The 23148-nt window shown below is 41.4% G+C and overlaps 1 protein-coding gene and 2 non-coding genes across 4 annotated transcripts in view; 1 reads left to right on the forward strand and 2 right to left on the reverse strand.

The window, feature by feature from the left end:
* Positions 1–23148, reverse strand: part of LOC124777296 (T-cell activation inhibitor, mitochondrial-like) — a 344729-nt gene that overhangs the window by 62521 nt on the left and 259060 nt on the right. For both annotated transcript variants that reach the window (XM_047252648.1, XM_047252647.1), the window contains one exon: positions 8267–8410. In XM_047252648.1, coding sequence (XP_047108604.1) covers positions 8267–8410 — 144 coding nt within the window. The remainder of the gene's footprint in view (positions 1–8266; positions 8411–23148) is intronic.
* Positions 20327–20401, reverse strand: Trnat-ugu. The gene has a single exon. It is a non-coding gene; the product is annotated as a tRNA-Thr (tRNA).
* Positions 20761–20835, forward strand: Trnai-uau. The gene has a single exon. It is a non-coding gene; the product is annotated as a tRNA-Ile (tRNA).

Raw genomic sequence — 23148 nt, forward strand, 5'->3', positions numbered from 1 at the left:
ATACATAGAAAGAAGGCTCCTTTATTGTATGATTATATGATAGCGGAACAAACACTGGTAGCAGTTACTTCTGTAAAACATCTGGGAGTATGCGTGCGGAACGATTTGAAGTGGAATGATCACATAAAATTAATTGTTGGTAAGGCGGGTACCAGGTTGAGATTCATTGGGAGAGTCCTTAGAAAATGTAGTCCATCAACAAAGCAGGTGGCTTACAAACCACTCGTTCCACCTATACTTGAGTATTGCTCATCAGTGTGGAATCCGTACCAGATCAGGTTGACGGAGGAGATAGAGAAGATCCAAAGAAGAGCGGCACGTTTCGAAACAGGGTTATTTGGTAACCGTGATAGCGTTACGGAGATGTTTAGCAAACTCAAGTGGCAGACTCTGCAAGAGAGGCGCTCTGCATCACGGTGTAGCTTGCTCGCCAGGTTTTGAGAGGGTGCGTTTCTGGATGAGGTATCGAATATATTGCTTCCCCCTATTTATACCTCCCGAGGAGATCACGAATGTAAAATTAGAGAGATTCGAGCGCGCACTGAGGCTTTCAGACAGTCGTTCTTCCCGTGAACCATACGGGACTGGAACAGAAAAGGGAGGTAATGACAGTGGCACGTAAAGTGCCCTCCGCCACACACCGTTGGGTGGCTTGCGGAGTATAAATGTACATGTAGATGTAGATTGTTGAAAAATCCCCCCCCCCTCTCCCCCCCCCCCCCCAATGTTCTTTCAGCTTGCTGTAAAAGATCTGGATGGCATGATGGCTCAGTATTACCCATGTCTGTGTAGCCTCGGTCAAACTGTTGGCACTCTTTCACTACAATTGGATGAGACACTGCATTTTATGCATATACTTGCAGATTCTCATGGTGAATCTGAGCACAGTTAAGACACTTTGCCCACAAGAACTGTACTGTTCCATGTACTTCAACTTTGGAGTTTGTTTCCTGTTCCTAGACAATTTCAATCACACAGTGTGAAGCACCTGTGAGCCTCATCATAGCAGAACTGTGACTGCAGCAAACCTAGATCATGTACCCTCTTTTGACAATGCACCATGCTCTTGTGCAATGGTCTTCATGTTGAATGATGTGTAACTTACTTCCTGAAGTCCCTACATATTTCACTATTTACTGTAGTGAGAAACATGCTACTGAGAAGAGATTAATCCCATTCAATAGCATACTTCAAAGAAGAAATCAGCCCCCCACAATAGTGATAAGTGATAAGATTTGTGTGCATCTGCATTCAGTTCTGATTATTGGGCATCACAACACTGGTGAATTTCACAAGGCAGGCAACACAAGAGTCAGAATAGTTCGAAACACATTATGCATGTCATGAGTAGATGGTTTGAAATTAAAATTGGCATCAATGATTGAGTTATATTCAGCTGCTAGAATTAATGTAGAAATACACACATAAAAAAAAATTGGATTACCTTGGTTCCGAGAGTTCCAGAATATGTACAGAAAATGCGACTAGAGATCGACATAAACATCCTTTCTGCCCTATTTATTGCTCATGGAAACCACACATTGAATGTTGTACCAGGTGGTGGTCCAGATTGCTGTACACATAGGTACCTCTAATACCCAGTAGCACACTCTCTTGCATTGATACATGCCTGTATTCGTCATGGCATACCACCCACAAGTTCATCAAGGCACTGTTGGTCCAGATTGTCCCTCTCCTCAAGGGCTATTTGATGTAGATCCCTTAGGGTGGTTGGTGGGTCACAGCACCCATAAACAGCCCTTTTAAATCCATCTCAGGCATGTTCAATAGTGTTCATGTCTGGAGAACATACTGGCCACCCTAGTCAAGCGATGTCATTATCCTGAAGGAAGTCATTCACAAGGTGTGCATTATGGGGGCGCAAATTGTCATCCATGAAGGCGAATCCCTCACCAATATACTGCCAATATGGTTGCATTATTGGTCGAATGATGGCATTCACATATCAAACAACCATTACGACGCCTTCCATGACCACCAATGGCGTACGTCAGCCCCACATAATGCTACCCTAAAACAGCAGGGAAACTCCACCTTGCTGCACTCGCTGGACAGTGTCCCAGGCGTTCAGCCTGACTAGGTTGCCTCCAAACACATCTCTGACGACTGTCTGGTTGCAGACATATACGACATTCATCGGTGAAGAGAACATTATGCCAGTCCTGAGCGGTCCATTCGGCATGTTGTTGGGCCCATCTCTACCGCCCTGCATGGTGTCATGGTTGTCTGCTTGTATCTCCTCCATGTCTGACCAACATCGCTTTGGTTCACTCCAAGACGCCTGGACACTTCCCTTGTTGAGAGCCCTTCCTGGCATAAATTACAATGCGGGCACAATCAAACCGCAGTATTGACCATCTACGCATTGTTGAACTACAGACAACACGGGCCATGTATCTCCTTCCTGGTGGAATGACTGGAATCGATCAGCTGTCAGACCCCTTCCGTCTAATAGGCACTGCTCATGCATGGTTGTTTACATCTTTGGGCAGGGTTAGTGACATCTCTGAACAGTCAAAGGGACTGTGTCTGTGAGACAATATTCACACTTAATGTCTATCTTCAGGAGTTCTGGGAACCAGGATGATGCAAAACTTTTTTTGGTGTGTGTATGTTCTAATAATTATACCTTGATAATTCTCATATGAGTATTCTGATAGTCTATAGGGGTCTTCAATACACCCCACACAAAGCTTGGTGAGCCTCTAATCATTATCTTGTATTTTCTCTGTCTTAACTTACCGCTAACTGACACTTTTTGCTTTTGCTGCTTAAGTGTCAACAGTGATTATATTGAAATTACAGTAATGAGATGATGTTCTCATTGTTATGTGTGACTACTACAGATGGTATGACTGTTCTGCTTAAGGGTGACATAGTGTAGCCATTGTTTTCAGTGTTTTGTGTTCATAATGTTCTGAAGACACCTATTTCTCCTTTCATGTTAGTAGATCTCCTGTATATATGGTTCCACAGGTGCCGCAAATTTCTTCATGAAAGTCGTCGTCCTGCGGATGCAGTTTTTATTTTTTAAATAAACGCTTTATTTCATTATTTCTCAGTATTAGCTATTTTTGCCCCTTGTGTATTTTCAAGCTACACAGATATGAAATCAGTCTGTAAAATGATAAAATGCAGCCATTGTTGCCAGGCCAGTGACAGCCCCACTAAATCCATTATTTCACATTCAAAACATGATGGCTTGCTGAGAAGTAAAGCCTCTGAATTTTTTATGTGAAAGTTATTAAAGCTTTCTAAATAAAACAAAAATTATTGACATTCTACATCTTTATTCTTCATGTCTATATACACTCCTGGAAATGGAAAAAAGAACACATTGACACCGGTGTGTCAGACCCACCATACTTGCTCCAGACACTGCGAGAGGGCTGTACAAGCAATGATCACACGCACGGCACAGCGGACACACCAGGAACCGCGGTGTTGGCCGTCGAATGGCGCTAGCTGCGCAGCATTTGTGCACCGCCGCCGTCAGTGCCAGCCAGTTTGCCGCGGCATACGGAGCTCCATCGCAGTCTTTAACACTGGTAGCATGCCGCGACAGCGGGGACGTGAACCGCATGTGCAGTTGACGGACTTTGAGCGAGGACGTATAGTGGGCATGCGGGAGGCCGGGTGGACGTACCGCCGAATTGCTCAACACGTGGGGCGTGAGGTCTCCACAGTACATCGATGTTGTCGCCAGTGGTCGGCGGAAGGTACACGTGCCCGTCGACCTGGGACCGGACCGCAGCGTCGCACAGATGCACGCCAAGACCGTAGGATCCTACGCAGTGCCGTAGGGGACCGCACCGCCACTTCCCAGCAAATTAGGGACACTGTTGCTCCTGGGGTATCGGCGAGGACCATTCGCAACCGTCTCCATGAAGCTGGGCTACGGTCCCGCACACCGTTAGGCCGTCTTCCGCTCACGCCCCAACATCGTGCAGCCCGCCTCCAGTGGTGTCGCGACAGGCGTGAATGGAGGGACGAATGGAGACGTGTCGTCTTCAGCGATGAGAGTCGCTTCTGCCTTGGTGCCAATGATGGTCGTATGCGTGTTTGGCGCCGTGCAGGTGAGCGCCACAATCAGGACTGCATACGACCGAGGCACACAGGGCCAACACCCGGCATCATGGTGTGGGGAGCGATCTCCTACACTGGCCGTACACCACTGGTGATCGTCGAGGGGACACTGAATAGTGCACGGTACATCCAAACCGTCATCGAACCCATCGTTCTACCATTCCTAGACCGGCAAGGGAACTTGCTGTTCCAACAGGACAATGCACGTCCGCATGTATCCTGTGCCACCCAACGTGCTCTAGAAGGTGTAAGTCAACTACCCTGGCCAGCAAGATCTCCGGATCTGTCCCCCATTGAGTATGTTTGGGACTGGATGAAGCGTCGTCTCACGCGGTCTGCACGTCCAGCACGAACGCTGGTCCAACTGAGGCGCCAGGTGGAAATGGCATGGCAAGCCGTTCCAGAGGACTACATCCAGCATCTCTACGATCGTCTCCATGGGAGAATAGCAGCCTGCATTGCTGCGAAAGGTGGATATACACTGTACTAGTGCCGACATTGTGCATGCTCTGTTGCCTGTGTCTATGTGCCTGTGGTTCTGTCAGTGTGATCATGTGATGTGTCTGACCCCAGGAATGTGTCAATAAAGTTTCCCCTTCCTGGGACAATGAATTCACGGTGTTCTTATTTCAATTTCCAGGAGTGTATTTGCGGCCCTCTGCTGGTAGACAGCTCCAAATTATAGTGTGTAACATGGTGGGGTATAATGTAACTATGAGAAACAACATCCTGTAATTAGGTTTTGAATTCGATGAGTTCATCCACACAAGGAGCACACACTCCTTCGGTATGAGAATGCCAGACCCTATACAAGTTCTGCGACATCTGCAACAATCCGACACCTTGGGTAGCTATCATTGTTCATCATCCATACAGTCCTGACTTGACCCCATCTGATTTTCATCTGTTTCCATAATTTAAAGGACTTCGCACTGATATAAGTGCTGCAACATTTGTAACACTCTAATGCCTTGAGTTCCCTACCACTGATCTTCGTCCATACATTCTTGATTTGGACCCATCTGATTTTCATCTGTTTCCACAATTTACTGAACACCTTCAAGGACTTCACATTGATAGTGATGAAGCAGTGCAAGCCTAGGTGAAGTTGTGCCTTCATCAAAGATCTTACGAATTCATGAAATACTGATCAATTTACCATGCACCTGATTAAAATCTAGAGAATCAATCTGGGTAAACAAAGGCCGAGAAAGCTATGATTTAAGAGAAGAACAGATAAATCCATGGACGCCCTTCTGTGGACATAAGAAGTTAGGTAAAAGAGACCTGACCTTCCAGTAACTGGGAGTGAACCTACCAAGAAAAATATGAAGCTCCAACAGTTGTGTCAGAACTGGCCACACCATGACAAAAGCAACACTTCATATGCATGGAGAATAACCAGCGCAGACCAATGTGGCTTCAAAACACTGGAACAAATGCTGGGGCACATTTTACGTGACTGCACAGAAAGAAAATTCATGGGTATCTGGGAAGAGATTGCCGACACAACATCAGCAGTAATAAACTGGCTGTGTCATTCCATATCCAGCTGTGACTGAAAATGGTTATCTCAACCTCTTTTAGCTACTCCTGGTTCTCCAGCTTTCATTATGTACTTTCTCTGTGTCATATTATTTTGTCTGATTTTGTATCAGTTTAACATATGTACTTGTGCCCTATGATTCTGTAAGCCATATGTTAAAAAAACTGTATGATATGCCACAACCTGCAAGAGTTGTGGTAGATACCCGTGTTGCAGAAACCGAGGTCATTCTTTACAGAGGCTAAGGACCATAATCTTCTATGGTGGCCGAAAAGCACATTTTACGTCATGTTCCTGCAGAATACAACCAACTCTGTTCAAAATGCTACATGAGTAAAGCTGCAAGGTCACAGACTTAAGTATCACCTCTTTATGTTCACCACTCACCCAATTCGCAGTTGGTCAATACCACAACATATCTTATCCGTCTTTCACTAAACCCATTCTGGCAAAAGGTGAGTGAGATGGGCTAACTCAGCTGACAAACTTTTGTGGTCTGATTTGACGTGCCCCCTATGAACCAAAATACGAGTATGTAGTATCTCTTCACGCTGAGCCAGGTGACGAGAACTATCAGCCCGAAGATACAAATCAGTGACAGTTGGCTTCATATAAGGCATGCAGGTTTCAGCATCGCTGGCTCCAGGGCACATTTCTCATAATCTTCCATAAAGAAAATTGGCAATAATAGGTAACAAAAGGCTCCCCATCCAAATCCATCTGTCTGCTCATAGAAATGGGCACTGAATAACATAAACGTGGATATTTTTGCATGTCAAAACAGCTTAGTTAATTCAAGACCAAACTTAGTCTGTAACCAGCTGTAACAAGTGAAACAGAGGAATGTGCATGCTGAGAGAGAGAGAGAGAGAGAGAGAGAGAGAGAGAGAGAGAGAGAGAGAGAGACCACATCAAAACTTACTAAAATATCAGACTCATTCAAGCACAATCTCTCTAACTGATATAAGAAATCTGCTAAGTTCCTAATGTGGTGTACACACTGACTTACTAGAGGGTTTAACAGAGTAGCATGATTTTTTGCTACATGTATGTTAAAGCACCAACGTTACTGACAGTAGGCCTAAGCTGAATCCCTTCCTTGTGAATAAGAGTTATGGCTCTTGATAGTCTGTTGTGATAAGGAACATTTCTTCAGGAGATTGTTTGTCTTCCTCTCAATCCTTTTTGTCGGGTCGCACTGACTCTGTGATAAGCTGGATCAGATAGTAAACACTCATCTTCTGAACACAATCCTGTTTAACTAACACAACTATAGCATTGCCATTGTCCCTAGGTAAGATAACAATTTCAGAGTCTTATTTTGCACAAGGCTAGTGTCTACCATATCCCATGCAGTTGTGATGTGTCATACATTGGTCAGAACATCAGGACTGTGGAGAGCCAGCATACAGAGCATACGCACTACACACACTTACAATAGCTGAGCAAATCTGCTATTGCACAACACTGCCTTGGTAGTGGTCATCCTATGGAACACCACAACACAGAGATTCTGGCATACACTTGTAGCTATTTGGAGAGCGATATTAAGATGTTGAGAACTGATTTTATAACAATATTATGAAAAGGAAAGTTGTTACTCACTATATAGCAGATATGCTGAGTCACAGATAGGCAGAACAAAAAGACTTTCACAAATAAAGCTTTCGGCCAGCAAGGCCTTCATCATTTTTGACAAAGGTCTTACTGGCTGGAAGCTTTAGTTGTGACAGACTTTTTGTTGTGCCTATATGTGACTCGGTATCTCCGCTATATGGTGAGTAGCAACTTCCCTTTACATAATATTGCAACTGATTTTATAACTAGAGATAGAGTCTTTCTTTAAATCTCACTTGGAATCCTACTCTCTCCTTGGTCAAACAACAGAGAGGCAGTGTTAATGATGCTTGTTTACCCAGTGTTAACTGACACTCACTATTGATAACTGTTGATGTTCAGCATTTTTGGTTGTGTGGTTCGGTATGGTGTGTGTGTGTGTGTGTGTGTGTGTGTTTGTGTGTGTGTGTGTGTGTGTGTGTGTGTGTGTGTGTGTGTGTGTGTGTGTGTGTGTGTTGTTTTGCTGCATATGCCTTAGTATGGTTCTTTTTTGGCATGGCCCTCATCCTTGCACAGCACTTTCTTGTTGCATTTGTGCCTTGAAAATGATGAGATGATTACCTGTTGAAATATTGAGAGCTGTCGAAGACATAACCCAACTGCATTCCCATTACTTGTGTGGACCACAACATAGCAACTCACCTTGCAAATTTGCATTCTTCTCCAGAGCATATTGCGTGTATACATACATACGTACACACACACACACACACACACACACACACACACACACACACACACACACACACCTTACATCATGGTACTGCAACCCAACTGTATCTTATAATCCTTGTCACGTCACTCCCCAACAGACCTAGCCAAGTATTGAATTTTGTAAAATTAATGTGTAGCATAAAGTTGTTATGTATAAATATAACAGACGACCTCATCCGGCCTACTTTCAGTGTCATGATATGGGGTTATGACTGTGAAAGAAAAAAATAATTAAAATACATAAAAGATTAACAACTGTATTCTACAAACAAAATCACTCACGTTTCTACAACTAATTCATAGTTTTCCAGTGTGTTGGGCCAGTGCCTAGGATAGCCAGTTCTTCCTCTGTAGTCACCAAGAGACGTCATAAGACGACGTAAATGGTTTTCATAGTGCTTTGCCATCACTTTTGGCTGAAATTTCCTGGGAAAATAAAAGTTAGACATAGTAAAGAATTGAAAAGACAAAATAACTTCTCAACAAACAAAAAATTATGTCCAGAACATACAAATAATTACATTTCAAACTGGCAACACAGTGAGAGTCTAATGTCTAATACACAAAACAGATTCCTTCTCTCTCTCTCTCTCTCTCTCTCTCTCTCTCTCTCTCTCTATCTATCAATCTATCAATACTATGAGGGTTGGAACTTAAATAGTGGCAACTATTTATTCACAACCGTTACAAAAGAGTTACTAGTTTTCACCTGTTACTGTCCTTCAAAGTAGTCACCAGCGTTGTGTAGAACCCGTTGCCAGTGATGTGGAAGGCGTAGTATACCGTTAGCAGAGCCTGTTCTGTTGACAGTACAAATGGAGCGGTCTACTGCCTGTTGAATCTCTGGAACAGTTCTGAAGCGAATGCCACGAAGTGGTTCCTTCATCTTCGGAATCAAATCAAAGTCACTTAAGTCCGGGAAGTATGGTGGATGGTACAGTACTTCCCAGGCCCATCAACCAAACAGAGCAGCCACAGCTAGCACTGTATGCACCTGCGCATTGTCATGCAGAATGATGGGTGGGTTGTGCAGAAAGTGATGCACTTCTTTCGCAAAGCTGTTCACAGGTGATGCTTCAAAAATGAAAAGTAATACTGTGCACTGACGGTCTGCTGTGGAGGAACGTAAAGCGTTAGGATAACACCATCACAGTCGTACAGGAGACTCACCATAACTTTCACCATACTGCGGCTATGACGCACTTTTGCCTTCTGCGGTGACCCATAATGCTCTGCGAAAGAAGCGGTGACACTTTCTGCGCAACCCGCCCATCATTTTGCACGACAATGCGTCAGTGCATACAGCGCAAGCTGTGGCTGCTTTGTTCGGTTGATGGGACTGGGAAATACTGTACCATCCACCATACTCCCCAGACCTAAGTGAGTTTGATTTGATTCTGAAGATGAAGGAACCACTTCGTGGCATTCACTTCAGAACTGTTTCAGAGATTCAACAGGCAGTAGACCGCTCCATTCGCACCATCAACAGAACAGGCTCTGCTAATGGTATACTATGCATTACACATCGCTGGCAACTGGTTCTATACAACACTGGTGACTACTTTGAAGGACAGTAACAGGTGCAAACATGTAACTCTTTTGTATCGGTTGTGAATAAATAGTTGCCACTATTTAAGTTCCAAACCTCGTATCTATCACACACACACACACACACACACACACACACACACACACACACACACACACACTACTAAATAAAATGCAACAACTGATAAATTAAAAATTACTATGATGGCAAAGTTAATGGCTAGATAGTTGTGAGACTTCTACTCAAAAAACTACTCAAAACATAATGTTAGACTCCACAACTACAGTCTGTAAAGCACAATACTGGATAGTTCTGGTATCAATATGGCATTCTGTTTGCAAACTAAGACCATAAGCAATGTTCTGCAACTTTTTAACAATGGTCTCAACTGGGCTTCCACATAGGCAGGACTTTAGAAAGTGTCTCACAGTTCATCCTCACAATGCTATGAATTAATGTCTGTTATCTCTAATCAGCACATTTTTCTAGGTAACACATTAGCAGTTAAGAGGAAAGTAGTTACTGATCTCTGACACTGCAGCAGACAAAATCTAAACTAGGACACAGTGGAATTTGCTTGTTGAAGAAGAGGGAGAGAAATGAAAGGGGGAATTTTTCGAACATGGTAACGATTAGTCCAAGCCAGCAATGACAGGGTCAAGTAGTTTCTTTTTTGACACTTGGCTCTTTATTACAAACACTGCACCTTTGTGTAAAGCGCCTTCTCCTGAATGCAAGCATGGATAAGTTGAGATAGTATCAGCCTTCAGTGACAGATACATAAAAGCAATGGTGAATTGGTTTATCGAAACATGATGGTCAAATGCTAACAATAAACTATGCAGATCATATAACAAAAGTGTTGTATCACAGAATCATAAGTAATGATTTGATCACAGTATTGGAGAGAGGTCAGAAAAATGGAAAGAGATTTATGAAGCATACAGTGCAGTTGAAAAATTTAACTAACTTTTAAACATAATCCTATAGCACTTTGAATATTGTTTTCTCCAAAATTAAAAAATAGTAATATATAACACAATCAAGAACAATGAATGGATAACTGGTGGGTATTTTGTGCAAGGCAGAGAGATCTGAACCTTCACAAAAGCTGTGGTCAAGAGATGAATTCTATACCCATCAGTATGGTAAAATTGTCCAGTCTGTCATTAAAAAAGTGAAATACAAGCTCTGTGCTCAAAAAATAAAACTCTTTGGAACATTATTAAATAACAAAAAACAAAAATAGCAATACAAATAAAACTGAGTCGCAAGTAAATGGCTGCGACGTAAATGGGGACACACTGAAAAATAATTAGCCATAAAACTAGATTACTGCCTTCTCACAGTGACAAGAAACATTGCACTCACCCATACACAACCAAATGCAGATACATCAAGTTTACTTCATCAGATCCCATATTCACTCACACCAGATATTAGTTTCAAAAATACATCTCCAAAGAAGATAGAAAATTCATTGCATCACTAAAACAGAATAGTTCTACTAGCTACCAAAGTGTGACACAAAGTATCAAGACTTGATTATATATGTGCATGTTTTTACTTGAAACCAATATTTAATCAAGGTGTATTTCTGTTTGTTGGCTGGCTAATGTGAGGGAGGGGATCAAACAGCGAGGTCATAGGTCCCACTGGATTAGGGAAGGATGGGGAAGGAAGTTGGCTATGCCCTTTCAAAGGAACTATCCCAGAATTTGCCTGAAGCAATTTAGGGAAATCAAGGGAAACCTAAATCTGGATGGTCGGACGTAGGTTTGAACTGTCATCCTCCTTAATACAAGTCCAGTTTGCTAACCACTTTGCCACCTCACTCAGTTTCTTTTTGTTTTATCTTGAATGAACAACCCATGCAACATTTAGATGGCAGTATCCTCACATGCTGAACCGGCCACCATCATAATACATGTGACAGCCAGTGATGGAAGAAACTCCCAGAGTTCAGTGTTGCAGTACTCTGCATTTATTGCATTCTTATTTTAAAAAAGAGCTTTGTATTCTTTTTAACTGAAGTATCAAGAAAAAACTGGAATGAGAGTATTGTAGCATGATCATGCATTCTGATATTGTAATATCCTGTCTGTCGAGTTAAGGTTTGTGCATTTCTCTGTTAGCAATACCTGAGAGAACACGTACAGTTTAGTAAATGTGATGTAAATGCATAACACTAAAAATCAATTTCATTGATATTTACAATCTTATTTACTGCAATTAAAATTATGGATAATTAAAGCCATTACGAATGCTATTGTGTTCTATAACTAACAAATTACAGGAAAAAGAACTATTTAGCATTGGAAGCTTTTGAGAGCTATAAGAGTATCCCTGAGTTATCAAAACAATTAATCCAACAGATAAAAGGGAATAGCTGTGGTTCAAATAACACAAAAGACTAAGGTTATTTAAATATTATATAAACCAGTCTTCTTGTTTCTTCGTCAAACAGAAAAAACTTTGATTTATCAAAGAAAAGGCAATTAAGTGATCAAGAAAAAAGAGAGGACGCTGAAAGTGGTGTTGTGTTGTAAAATCATGAGACACAAATAAAATTGATCATTTTTCTGAGCATGGTCATAGAACAACAGGATATGTTCAGATAACCAAAAATTAATCAAATTTCTGGGCATAACAACACACACAATGATCATGTTTGCTACAGATTATTAAAATATTGTGCTTACATGATAGATCTACCCCTAAGCTAACAGTGTAATCAGTCAAACAACTGAGACTATTTTTTGACAGACTTAAATATGATGCAGTAACATCTAAAACTGGAAAAAGCAAATTTTGAAAAGTTTTTGAGGAAGACCTAAGATAGAATACAGCAGGAAGGGGGACTTGGAGGAGGAAGCGAAAAAGGAGAGAGGTAAAAGGACTGTGGGTAGGACATTTCTCATTTCAGGGCATGACAAGAGGTAGTTGAAACCCTGCCGGAGAATTAGTTGAAACCCTGCTGGAGAATGTGATTCAATTGCTCCTGTCCTGAGTTTTCCAGAGTCACAACTGAAATGCTCCTCTGTGGCCAGACAGTGGGACTTTGGGAAATGGTGGATGATTGGAGAGATAAGACACAGGACTTCTGTTTTTGTACACGTTTGGGAGAGTAATTATGGTCTGTGAAGGTTGCAGTGACACCTTTGGTGTACTTTGGGAGGGACCGCTCATCACTATGGGATGGTGGCTTGTATGGAAGAAACTTGTTGGTATAGAGTGGATGGCAGCTGTCAAAGTGGAGGTATTGCTGGTGGTTGGTAGGTCTGATATGGATGGAGGTACTGATGTAGCCATATTTGTGGTGGAGGTCAACATTGAGGTACATCGCTTGTTAGGTTGAGTAGGACCAGGTGAAGTGCAATGGGGAAGAAGGCGCTGAGGTTCTCGAGGAATGTGGATAGGGTGACCTCACGATCGATCCAGATCCTGCGATCGATCCAGATCCTGAAGATGTCATCATTGAATCTGAACCAGGTGAGGGATTTGGGATTCTGGGTTTTTAGGAAGGATTCCTCTAGATGGCCCATGAATAGGTTGGAATAGGATGGTGCCATGTGAGTGCCCACAGCTGCACCCCGGCTTTGTTTTTAAGTAATGCCTTCAAAGGAAAAGTGACTGTGGGGTAGAATATAGTTGGTCATGGTAATTAGGAAGGACGTAGTAGATTTGGAATCTGTCGAGTGTTCGGAAAGATAGTGTTCAATGCGGTAAGGCCATGGGCATTAGGGATGTTAGTGTAAAGGGATGTGGCATCAATAGTTGTCCACCCAAAGACCCTATTTTGCATATTTTCTCCCCTCTATCTTGTGGGGCAAATGTAGCTACAGTAAACAAAGTTTTTATTCAGTAGATTGGAGCAATTACAATATTTTGTACAGCAGATAGATACACATATTGCAGAGAATTTTTTTAAGGATCTTGGATTTCTTACATTCACTTCTCAATTCATTTACTGTTTAATGGTTTTTGTTACTGATGATGTTCAGTCACTACATAAGACATTAAAATTATTATGATACTGCAGTCCCTCTGTTGTTAACAAGAACAATGCAGTGTTCTTTCACACATGCATGCATGTTCAAAGAACAGGCACTGTGGTGACTACAGCCACTATGAAATACAACAAATGTATTCACAGTTGTGAATATGAACAGCCATGACATGTACAGGGAATGACAACGGTGAAAATTTGTGCCAGACCAGGACACAAAACCTGGATTTCCCACTGTTATGGCAGAGAAAATTAATGGGTACAAATTGCAAATTTTTATTAAGACTCATTCATATTGCCACAGGCAAACTCAAGGCATGCCAGAGACAAATTTGGAAGCGAGCCAGAATATCACAAGCAGGTCAGGTCGATGACATACTACGACACCATCTGTCAAGTGCGGATACACACTCAGCAGAAAGGAGACTGTGACAGAAAATTGAAGGAAGTGATACAGGCATATTTGTTAGCTTGTAAGACATATTGCAAGATTATCTCATCTCTTTCACAAGAGTACATAGCAAGGAAATGACACAGCAGTTAACAGCCTTTTAAGTTAATATAGCAGGCTACAGACGATGCTTGTGGTCATTGTGAACCAAGCCTCACACTAGCTTCTTTTAAATATTACAGCTCTCCAGCTCTCGTCATGAGATAATCATTGGGATCGATGACATTCACACTAATAGCATTTGATGCCATGATTACCACACTTTAGTGAATCTATGTCCTAGATGCTCCAGCACAGTCTACGAATAGACAAAGATTTACTCAAGAGATGGCCTTCACATGATGAACTTCATGCTACTCACCACCTACCAGCTACTGATGGAGAAACTGATGGTCTTCCAACAACACCACATCACAGAGTGCTGCCAGTAGCAGATTTCAATCTGGAAGCCAGCAACAGGGCCTGTTAGGGACCACATTCCTGCTCAACACTCAGGTGCCTTTGAGTACTGACATCTACCAGGGATTAGAAGGAGATCAATCTACTGTACAACTACAAACACCAGGTACATTGTGTATGGGTCATCAAGGGGCATTGTAGAATTCAGAGTGGAACCGAGTGCATTGCAGCAGCCAGCACAAAATCACTTTGTGCTGGGCAATGTTTGTGCCTGGTTGCCGGTTGTCTGCCCCAGCGCCAGGTTCACTGACATCACATCCTGGACATGCAATCACTGAGCTGAATCAGCCGACGTCAGCTAGATTCCAATGTGCAGCTGAATGAGCAACTGTTGAGGCTGGCGCAGAAGAACAATGACATGTAAACAATGAGAATGAAAGACTGAACTGTAATAATGTTTTACTAGTGTTACTGATACCTCAAAGGTTCCCAACAACTATCCTAACCGCACATAGCGGCTTCTCTGTGTGGGGCTCTGTAAACTGCAGGCAGAAGTGTACATTCCGATACATCATCATAACTGTTTGACTCCAATGCCTGAAATTCAGAGGCAGTGGTCTGCAACAATGACGTTTCCACACTGCAGCAGTAATTGCAATGCAGGAAGCATGAAAAATATTTTTCTTTGGTTGTGATATGGTAGAGTTAAGGTATACTGATGGGTGTGCTATGTCCAAAGTATCTTTCATGAAAACTATGAAACCTGTTGATTTGTCAGAATTCAGAGAAAATTCTAAAAAGACATATTTAGTACTGGTGAGATGTACTATTTGTCATTTCATGGGTCATATTGAACCATGCAATAATTTCATACCAATAGCTTGTTCTGCTTTTAGATGGTATGGTCATGCAGCAATTGAGTATAGTGAGTGTCGCTGTGCAATGGTCAATGTCAAGAAGCATTCGAGAAACTCAAGGAGATATTAATATCAGATGCAGTGTTAATATTTCCTGATTTTGAACAGAAATTCAAACTTGCATGTGATTCCTCCAACAATGCTTTTGGTTGCATTTTAAGGCAGATTGTTGATTGGATAGAACATGTGGCATATACCTGCAGACAACTGGATGAAACTAATTATTTGACAGTTACTTACAGAATCTCTTATTTTTGTTGCTATCTGTATTGTTGTAAATTCAAAGCGATTGCAGATTATGCATCTTTAAAATGGTTATTTGGGTTGCTAGATCCATTAAGTCGATTAACAAGTGGGCATTAAAATTAAGTGACTTCGACTATGAAGTAATTCATAATTCAGGAGTTGAAGATACAAATACTGATACCCTAAGCAATAAGATAGCAGTTTTACAATTAGTAAGTCGAAGCCAGGCAGATCGGATAAAGGCATAATCGGCTGACAGTGAGTGTCAATTGTTTCATGCCAAACCCCAGTCTGAAATGCAAGTAGGCTTGCTATGCAGATCTATAATGTGCAGAGCTTGGTTGTAATTCCCGCAGCACTGTGAATAGAAGTATTATGTCAGGCAGATGACCAAATCTTATCAGGTCATGGACGGAAAAGAACAACTCATGGACATGTAGCTGAAAGATTTTTAATGTCAAATGTAGATTAGTGATGTAGAAAAGTATGTAAGAAACTGCATTCTGTGTGCAAAAAGACAAACTGAAGTCACCAAAAACTTCAGCTACAGAGACTACCAGAAGCTGATAGACCATTTTCTAAGGTGGGATTGGATGTTTTAGGATCTTTTAATACAACACAAGCGTGTAATAAATACCTCCCTATGATGTTAGATCATATTTCACGATATTCAATTATGGCAGCCATCCCAAATAAGAAGGCGTCCGGGTAATACAATAAACAACTCGTTACTGAAATTTGGTGTGCCAGAGAGCATTATTACAGACCAGGGAACTAACTCTGCATCTGAACTAATGCCACAGTTATCTTGCTTATATTTGTTACGTTCTAATCCAGTCCATCCTCAAATGAATGGACAGACAGAATGTTTATGCTTGCTACGAACTAGTCCATTTCACTCTCTCAAATGAATGGACAGACAGAATGAGTTCACCATATTTTATCCAAAATATTAAGTCATTACATAAATGCATAGCATTCAGATCGGGACATATATTAAAATTTTGTTGTGGGTGCATATAATTCAAAAGTTCATCCTGGACTGGCCTCTCACTGTACGAGGTAATATATGGGTGAAAAATGTCATCAATTTCTGATGTAGTTCAAACAAAACTGTCAGAAAATTCAGAGAACTTTGACAAAGGGTAAAGTGTGCCAACACAAAAGCTTTACAAAAGCAAGAACATATTAGGCAATGAACAAGTCAACTGCTACAATGCACAACAGGACAGTGGGTACTACTAGGTAATCTGTATATCCCAAAATTAAAAAATTAAAAAAATAAAAATTATTGAAGTATCATGGACTTTACCAAGTTATCAAAATGACTTCACCAATCAACATAAAATTACAGTTGTCATGTAGAATTCTACAGTCCATGTTAAGTAGAAGCAAACCATTTGGATGTGAAGCTCATGAACTGCCACAGATTCCTTCAACTGTTGCACTGCCACAGATTCCTTCAACTGTTGCATAAAAATAAATTTACCAAGGAAAAAGGAACATCAGAGAAACATATCTTATGCACTTAGGTCAAAGAAATAGGATAAATTTCATGTAAAGTACACATATAGAATTTTTCAGTTACTTAGGTTAGTCTTACTTTTCTTTGCTCATCACATTCTGTGTTTATTTACATGTGTAAAGGAGGGAGGGGATCGATGGTAGTTCCTTTTCTCCAAGGAATTAAAACTCTATTATGACAAACTGAGTTTTCAGTTTCAACAGTTAACAGAGATAGTACCACAAACACTAATATGTAGAAAACAAGGATGCAGGAAGGAAACTGTTAAAAACTGTGTTTGGAACAGTGGATAATGAGATAATGAAGATATCAAAACTTTAAACACCACAACTGGGAAATGGATACAGATAAAAACTCACAAAGTAATATTAGTTCCTACACAGTGAGATGCTTATGTCAGTACATCTGTAGCAGATTTATGAGATTGTATTACAGAAAATATTATTTGTCCAACAAGAGTGATACAAACGAACAGCCAGCATGTGAGATGAAGTTGTTTTTAGGGGAAATGGAAGTAGTAGACTGTGATAAAAAAGTGTTAGTTCACTAGTCAAAATTCCAGAAAATCAAAGATCACTGGATTTAATCCACATTTACAACCGAAACAGTAATTATTGCTTGCTATAAAAACAGTAAACCAACCAGGAAAATGAAACTAGAATTGCAAGTCAATGGATTGTTAATTAAGAGAATTAGATGTGAAATACCAGGAAGACAATTTTATCTTCCAGCTACTATCATGGACATGTTGTTGTTGTCTTCAGTCCTGAGACTGGTCTGACACAGGCCCCCACCCCACCCTATCCTGTGCAAGCTTCTTCATCTTCCAGTACTTACTGCAACCTACATCCTTCTAAATCTGCTTAGTGTATTCATCTCTTGGTCTCCCTCTACGATTTTTACCCTCCATGCTGCCCTCCAATTCTAAATTTGTGATCCCTTGATGCCTCAGAACATGTCCTACCAACCAGTAATTTCTTTTTGTCAAGTTGTGCCACAAACTCCTCTTCTCCCCAATTCTATTCCATACCTCCTCATTAGTTATGTGATCTACCCATCTAATCTTCAGCAATATTCTGTAGCACCACATTTCGAAAGCTTCTATTCTCTTCTTGTCCAAACTATTTATCGTCCATGTTTCACTTCCATACATGGCTACACTCCATACAAATACATTCAGAAACGACTTCCTGACACTTAAATCGATACTCGAAGTTAAAAAATTTCTCTTCTTTAGAAACGCTTTCCTTGCCATTGCCAGTCTACATTTTATATCTTCTCTACTTCGACCATCATCAGTTATTTTGCTCCCCAAATAGCTAAATTCCTTTAACTACTTTAAATGTCTCATTTCCTAATCTAATCCCTCAGCATCACCCGACTTAATTCGACTACACACCATTATCCTCGTTTTGCTTTTGTTGATGTTCATCTTATATCCTTCTTTCAAGACACTGTCCATTCCGTTCAACTGCTCTTCCAAGTCCTTTGCTGTTCCTGACAGAATTACAATGGCATCAGCGAACCTCAAAGTTTTTATTTCTTCTCCATGGATTTTAATACTTGCTCTGAATTTTTCTTTCATTTCCTTTACTGCTTGCTCAATATACAGATTGAAAAATATTGGGGAGAGGCTACAACCCTGGTTCACTCCCTTCCCACCACTGCTTCCCTTTCATGCCCCTCGACTCTTGTAACTGCCATCTGGTTTCTGTACAAATTGTAAATAGCCTTTTGCTCCCTGTATTTTACCACTGCCACCTTTAGAATTTGAAAGAGAGTATTCCAGTCAACTTTGTCAAAAGCTTTCTCTAAGTCTACAAATGCTAGAAATGTAGGTTTACCTTTCCTTGATCTTTCTTCTAAGATAAGTTTAAGGTCAGTATTGCCTCATGTGTTCCAATATTTCTACAGAATCCCAACTGATCTTCCCCGAGGTCGGCTTCTATCAGTTTTTCCATTAATCTGTAAAGAATTCGCGTTTGTATTTTGCAGCCGTGACTTATTAAACTGATAGTTCGGCAATTTTCACATTTGTCAACACCTGCTTTCTTTGGGATTGGGATTATTATATTCTTCTTGAAGTCTGTGGGTATTTCGCCTGTCTCATACATCTTGCTCACCAGATGGTAGAGTTTTGTCAGGACTGGCTCTCCCAAGGTCGTCAATAGTTCTAATGGAATGTTATCTACTCTCAGGGCTTTGTTTCAACTCGGGTCTTTCAGTGCTGTGTCAAACTCTTCACGCAGTATCGTATCTCCCATTTCATCTTCATCTACATCCTCTTCCATTTCCATAATATTTTCCTCAAGTACATCGCCCTTGTATAGACCCTCTATATACTCCTTCCACCTTTCTGCTTTTCCTTCTTTGCTTAGAACTGGGTTTCCATCTGAGGTCTTGATATTCATACAAGTGGCTCTCTTTTCTCCAAAGGTCTCTTTAATTTTCCTGTAGGCAGTATCTATCTTACCCCTAGTGAGATAAGCCTCTACATCCTTACATTTGTCCTCTAGCCATCCCTATTTAGCCATTTTGCACTTCCTGTCGATCTCATTTTTGAGACGTTTGTATTCCTTTCTGCCTGCTTCATTTACTGCATTTTTATATTTTCTCCTTTCATCAATTAAATTCAATATTTCTTCTGTTACCCAAGGATTTCTACTAGCCCTCGTCTTTTTACCAACTTGATTCTCTGCTGCCTTCACTACTTCATCCCTCAGAGCAACCCATTCTTCTTCTACTGTATTCCTTTCCCCCATTCCTGTCAATTGTTCCCTTATGGTCTCCCTGAAACTCTGTACAACCTCAGTTTTAGTCAGTTTATCCAGGTCCCATCTCCTTACATTCCCACCTTTTTGCAATTTCTTCAGTTTTAATTTACAGTTCATAACCAATAGATTGTGGTCAGAGTCCACATCTGCCCCTGGAAATGTCTTACAATTTAAAACCTGGTTCCTAAATCTCTGTCTTACCATTATATAATCTATCTGATACCTTCTAGTGTCTCCAGGATTCTTCCACATGTACAACGTTCTTTTATGACATAGTAATGGTTAATGTGTCCTGACCAGTGTTGTTTTGGCCACAGGAACTACCACACATATTTGAAGGTAGTATCTGTTCCCTAAAGAACAGATAGCATTGATGACCATGCAGCTTCTCTAGAATGAAATGATAATTAAGTCGACACCCTAGCTGCAAACAGGCATTGTTATAAATCACTGGGGACATGTTGAAAATGTGTGCCCTGACCGGGACTCGAACCCGGGATCTCCTGCTTACATGGCAGACGCTCTGTCCATCTGAGCCACCAAGGGCACAGAGAACAGTGCGCCTGCAGGGACTTATCCCTTGCACGCTCCCCAAGAGACCCATATTCGCAACATGTCCACACCACTACATTCGTAGTGCATCTAATAGATGTTTGCCCATCACACTCATTGCTCGTGGCAGATTAATCTACAAAGTCCCGTACGAGCTGAGGCATAGCATGTACGTTCGCACAAGAAGGTTAATGGCCCAGTAGCCATATTTTAACTATAGATGAAGGTAGTATCTGTTCCCAAAAGAACAGATACCACTGATGACCATGCAGCTTCTCTAGAATGGAATGATAAGTAAGTCGACACCCTAGCTGCAAACAGGCAATAAGTCCCTGCAGGTACACTATCCTTTGTGCCCTCGGTGGCTCAGATGGATAGAGCGTCTGCCATATAAGCAGGAGATCCTGGGTTCGAGTCCCAGTTGGGGCACACATTTTCAACATGTCTCCAATGATATATATCAATGCAGCTAGGGTGTTGAATCAATTATCATTTCACCACACACATTACTTACAAGAATCTAACCTGTGTTAATGATACCTTAGATTCCACTCTGTTACAATCCACAGACAAAACAACAATTTCAGAAAAAGGACAAATTTCATTCACTCAAGTAATGCAACCTGTGACACAAATCGCAAGGACCATAGACAAATACTATTGTTTTCAGTGTATTGCGTGTGTTTGGATCTTATGGGAACTCGATGGTGAGGTTATCAGCACCTATGAAGTCATTAAAATAAACAGTTGTGGAAATAATCTCTAAAATTGTTGCACACTCATACACTCAAAATGACTGCACAGTCACTCTACTCGTACATTAAAACAACTTAGAAAGAGGAAAAGTAGCTACACATGAAATTAGTGCACAAGTAAAAGACAAAGGAGCTAAAAGAAAAGCACAATGAAATGTCACTTGCTGACCACTTACAATAAAACTTGGATGAGCCAGTCAGCCAGTTAACACATTAAACCCCTCTCCTAAAATCTTGGGAAAAGTGTTGGACAATTCACAAAACTTCAAAACTCAAATGACATTCGCTTTAAAGTTAGCTAAAATAGACAGCAGATCCAGCAGCCAATCCACCATGGCCCGTTGGTTGGAAAATAAAACACAGTCCAATAAAATGTGGTGTGATGTGATCTGTACACCACATGCGACAAACACTGGAGAGTCCTCTCGCCGAAGCAAGAAGCCATGCTTCATAGGGCTGTGGCATATGCAAAGGTGACTAAGGAGGACCTCATCCCACCAACATGGCAGAGGTTGAAAATACCACTTCAGTTGTAAATTACTTTATTTTCACACGACTGCTTTCGGACTGTTATAAGCCCATCATCAGGAGTCGTAGCTGTGCTGTGGTCCCTGAGCGCCGCCTGTACCAGGCACGGTGTGCTGCCTATGAGCACATAACATGACTTGAAGGAGGTATGCCAGAACCAGACCGTCGGCTTTACTAGACACAGATTTGTGTCTGTCACTTCCAACCATTTGCCTTCTGATCAACACATGACTTTGAAACTCAACAGTCTTGTGATAGCATGCAGGAGGATGGCACAACGAAATACCTGAGGATCACAGCACTCCTCCTTGGCTGCTAGATCCGGCTTTTCGCTCCCTGCAATACCTGTGTCCTGGTACCCAGCAGAAAGACCTTTCCCCATTCGTCGTAGTTGGACAAGGGCATCCTGAATATTCTGGACTACTTTGTCTGTTAGGTACAAATGTTGTACTCCATTCCAAGTAACTCCAGCACATGTCACACGTAGATCCCAAATGGCCTTGTTGCTCATGGACAATAGTAAAAAGGCTTTCCAGAGAGGGATGAGTACCCATGAGGTGTGTGGGTGAATTTGTAGCTACAAGAAACATACATGCCTCACGCACCACGAGGGGTGCCATCAAATTGTAAGTGGCAGTTCTCCAGCCTCAGCACAGAGACTGGGTATGGGGATGGTCCTATAAGCACCTTTGTCCAGTCTAATCCCCTAATGATGAACAGTGTCAATGACCTTCAAATAAGAAGGCCTCGTCAATCTACACACCGTGCACCCATAGTCTCACCGCGAACGCACAGAAGCTGTATAATACAGGAGCAGATACACCCTGCCCACTCCCCAAGACCTGTGACTAAGGTACTTTATGATGTTAGAGCCTTCAGGGTTCTGGATTTCAGATCTCTCAGGTGTGGCAGCCATGACCAGTTTGAGTCAAAAATGAGACCCAGGAACCTCACAGAGTCTCTAAGATGGAGAATGGCATCCCTCATATGGAAGTCATGTAAATTATAAATACGGTGAGAATGATTAAAATAAACACATACACACTCATCTGCAGAAAACTGAAAACCCGTCTTTGCAGCCCATTCCTCTAATAAATGCTCTGTAATTTTCAATTGATGGATCACTGTTGCAACACTAGTGGACAAACAGAAAACAGCTAAATCATCCACATATAAGGAGCACTTTACAAGACTCCTTACTGTACATGTGATACTGTTTGTGGCTATGGCTAAAAGGGGAACAGTTAAAACACTGCCTTGTGGGACACCATTATCCTGCTTAAAATGATCTGACAGTGAATCAACAACTCACGTCTTAAAACATTGCTGGGACAGGAAACACTGTATGAAGATGGAGAGGTGGCCACAAAAGCCCCACTGATGCAGTTTTATGAGAATACTTTGTCTCCAAGTAGCATCGTATGCCTTACTGAAATCTAAGAATATGCTGATACAGTGA

Source organism: Schistocerca piceifrons, chromosome 2 (genome assembly GCF_021461385.2).
Source record: "Schistocerca piceifrons isolate TAMUIC-IGC-003096 chromosome 2, iqSchPice1.1, whole genome shotgun sequence".
Lineage (NCBI taxonomy): Eukaryota > Metazoa > Arthropoda > Insecta > Orthoptera > Acrididae > Schistocerca > Schistocerca piceifrons.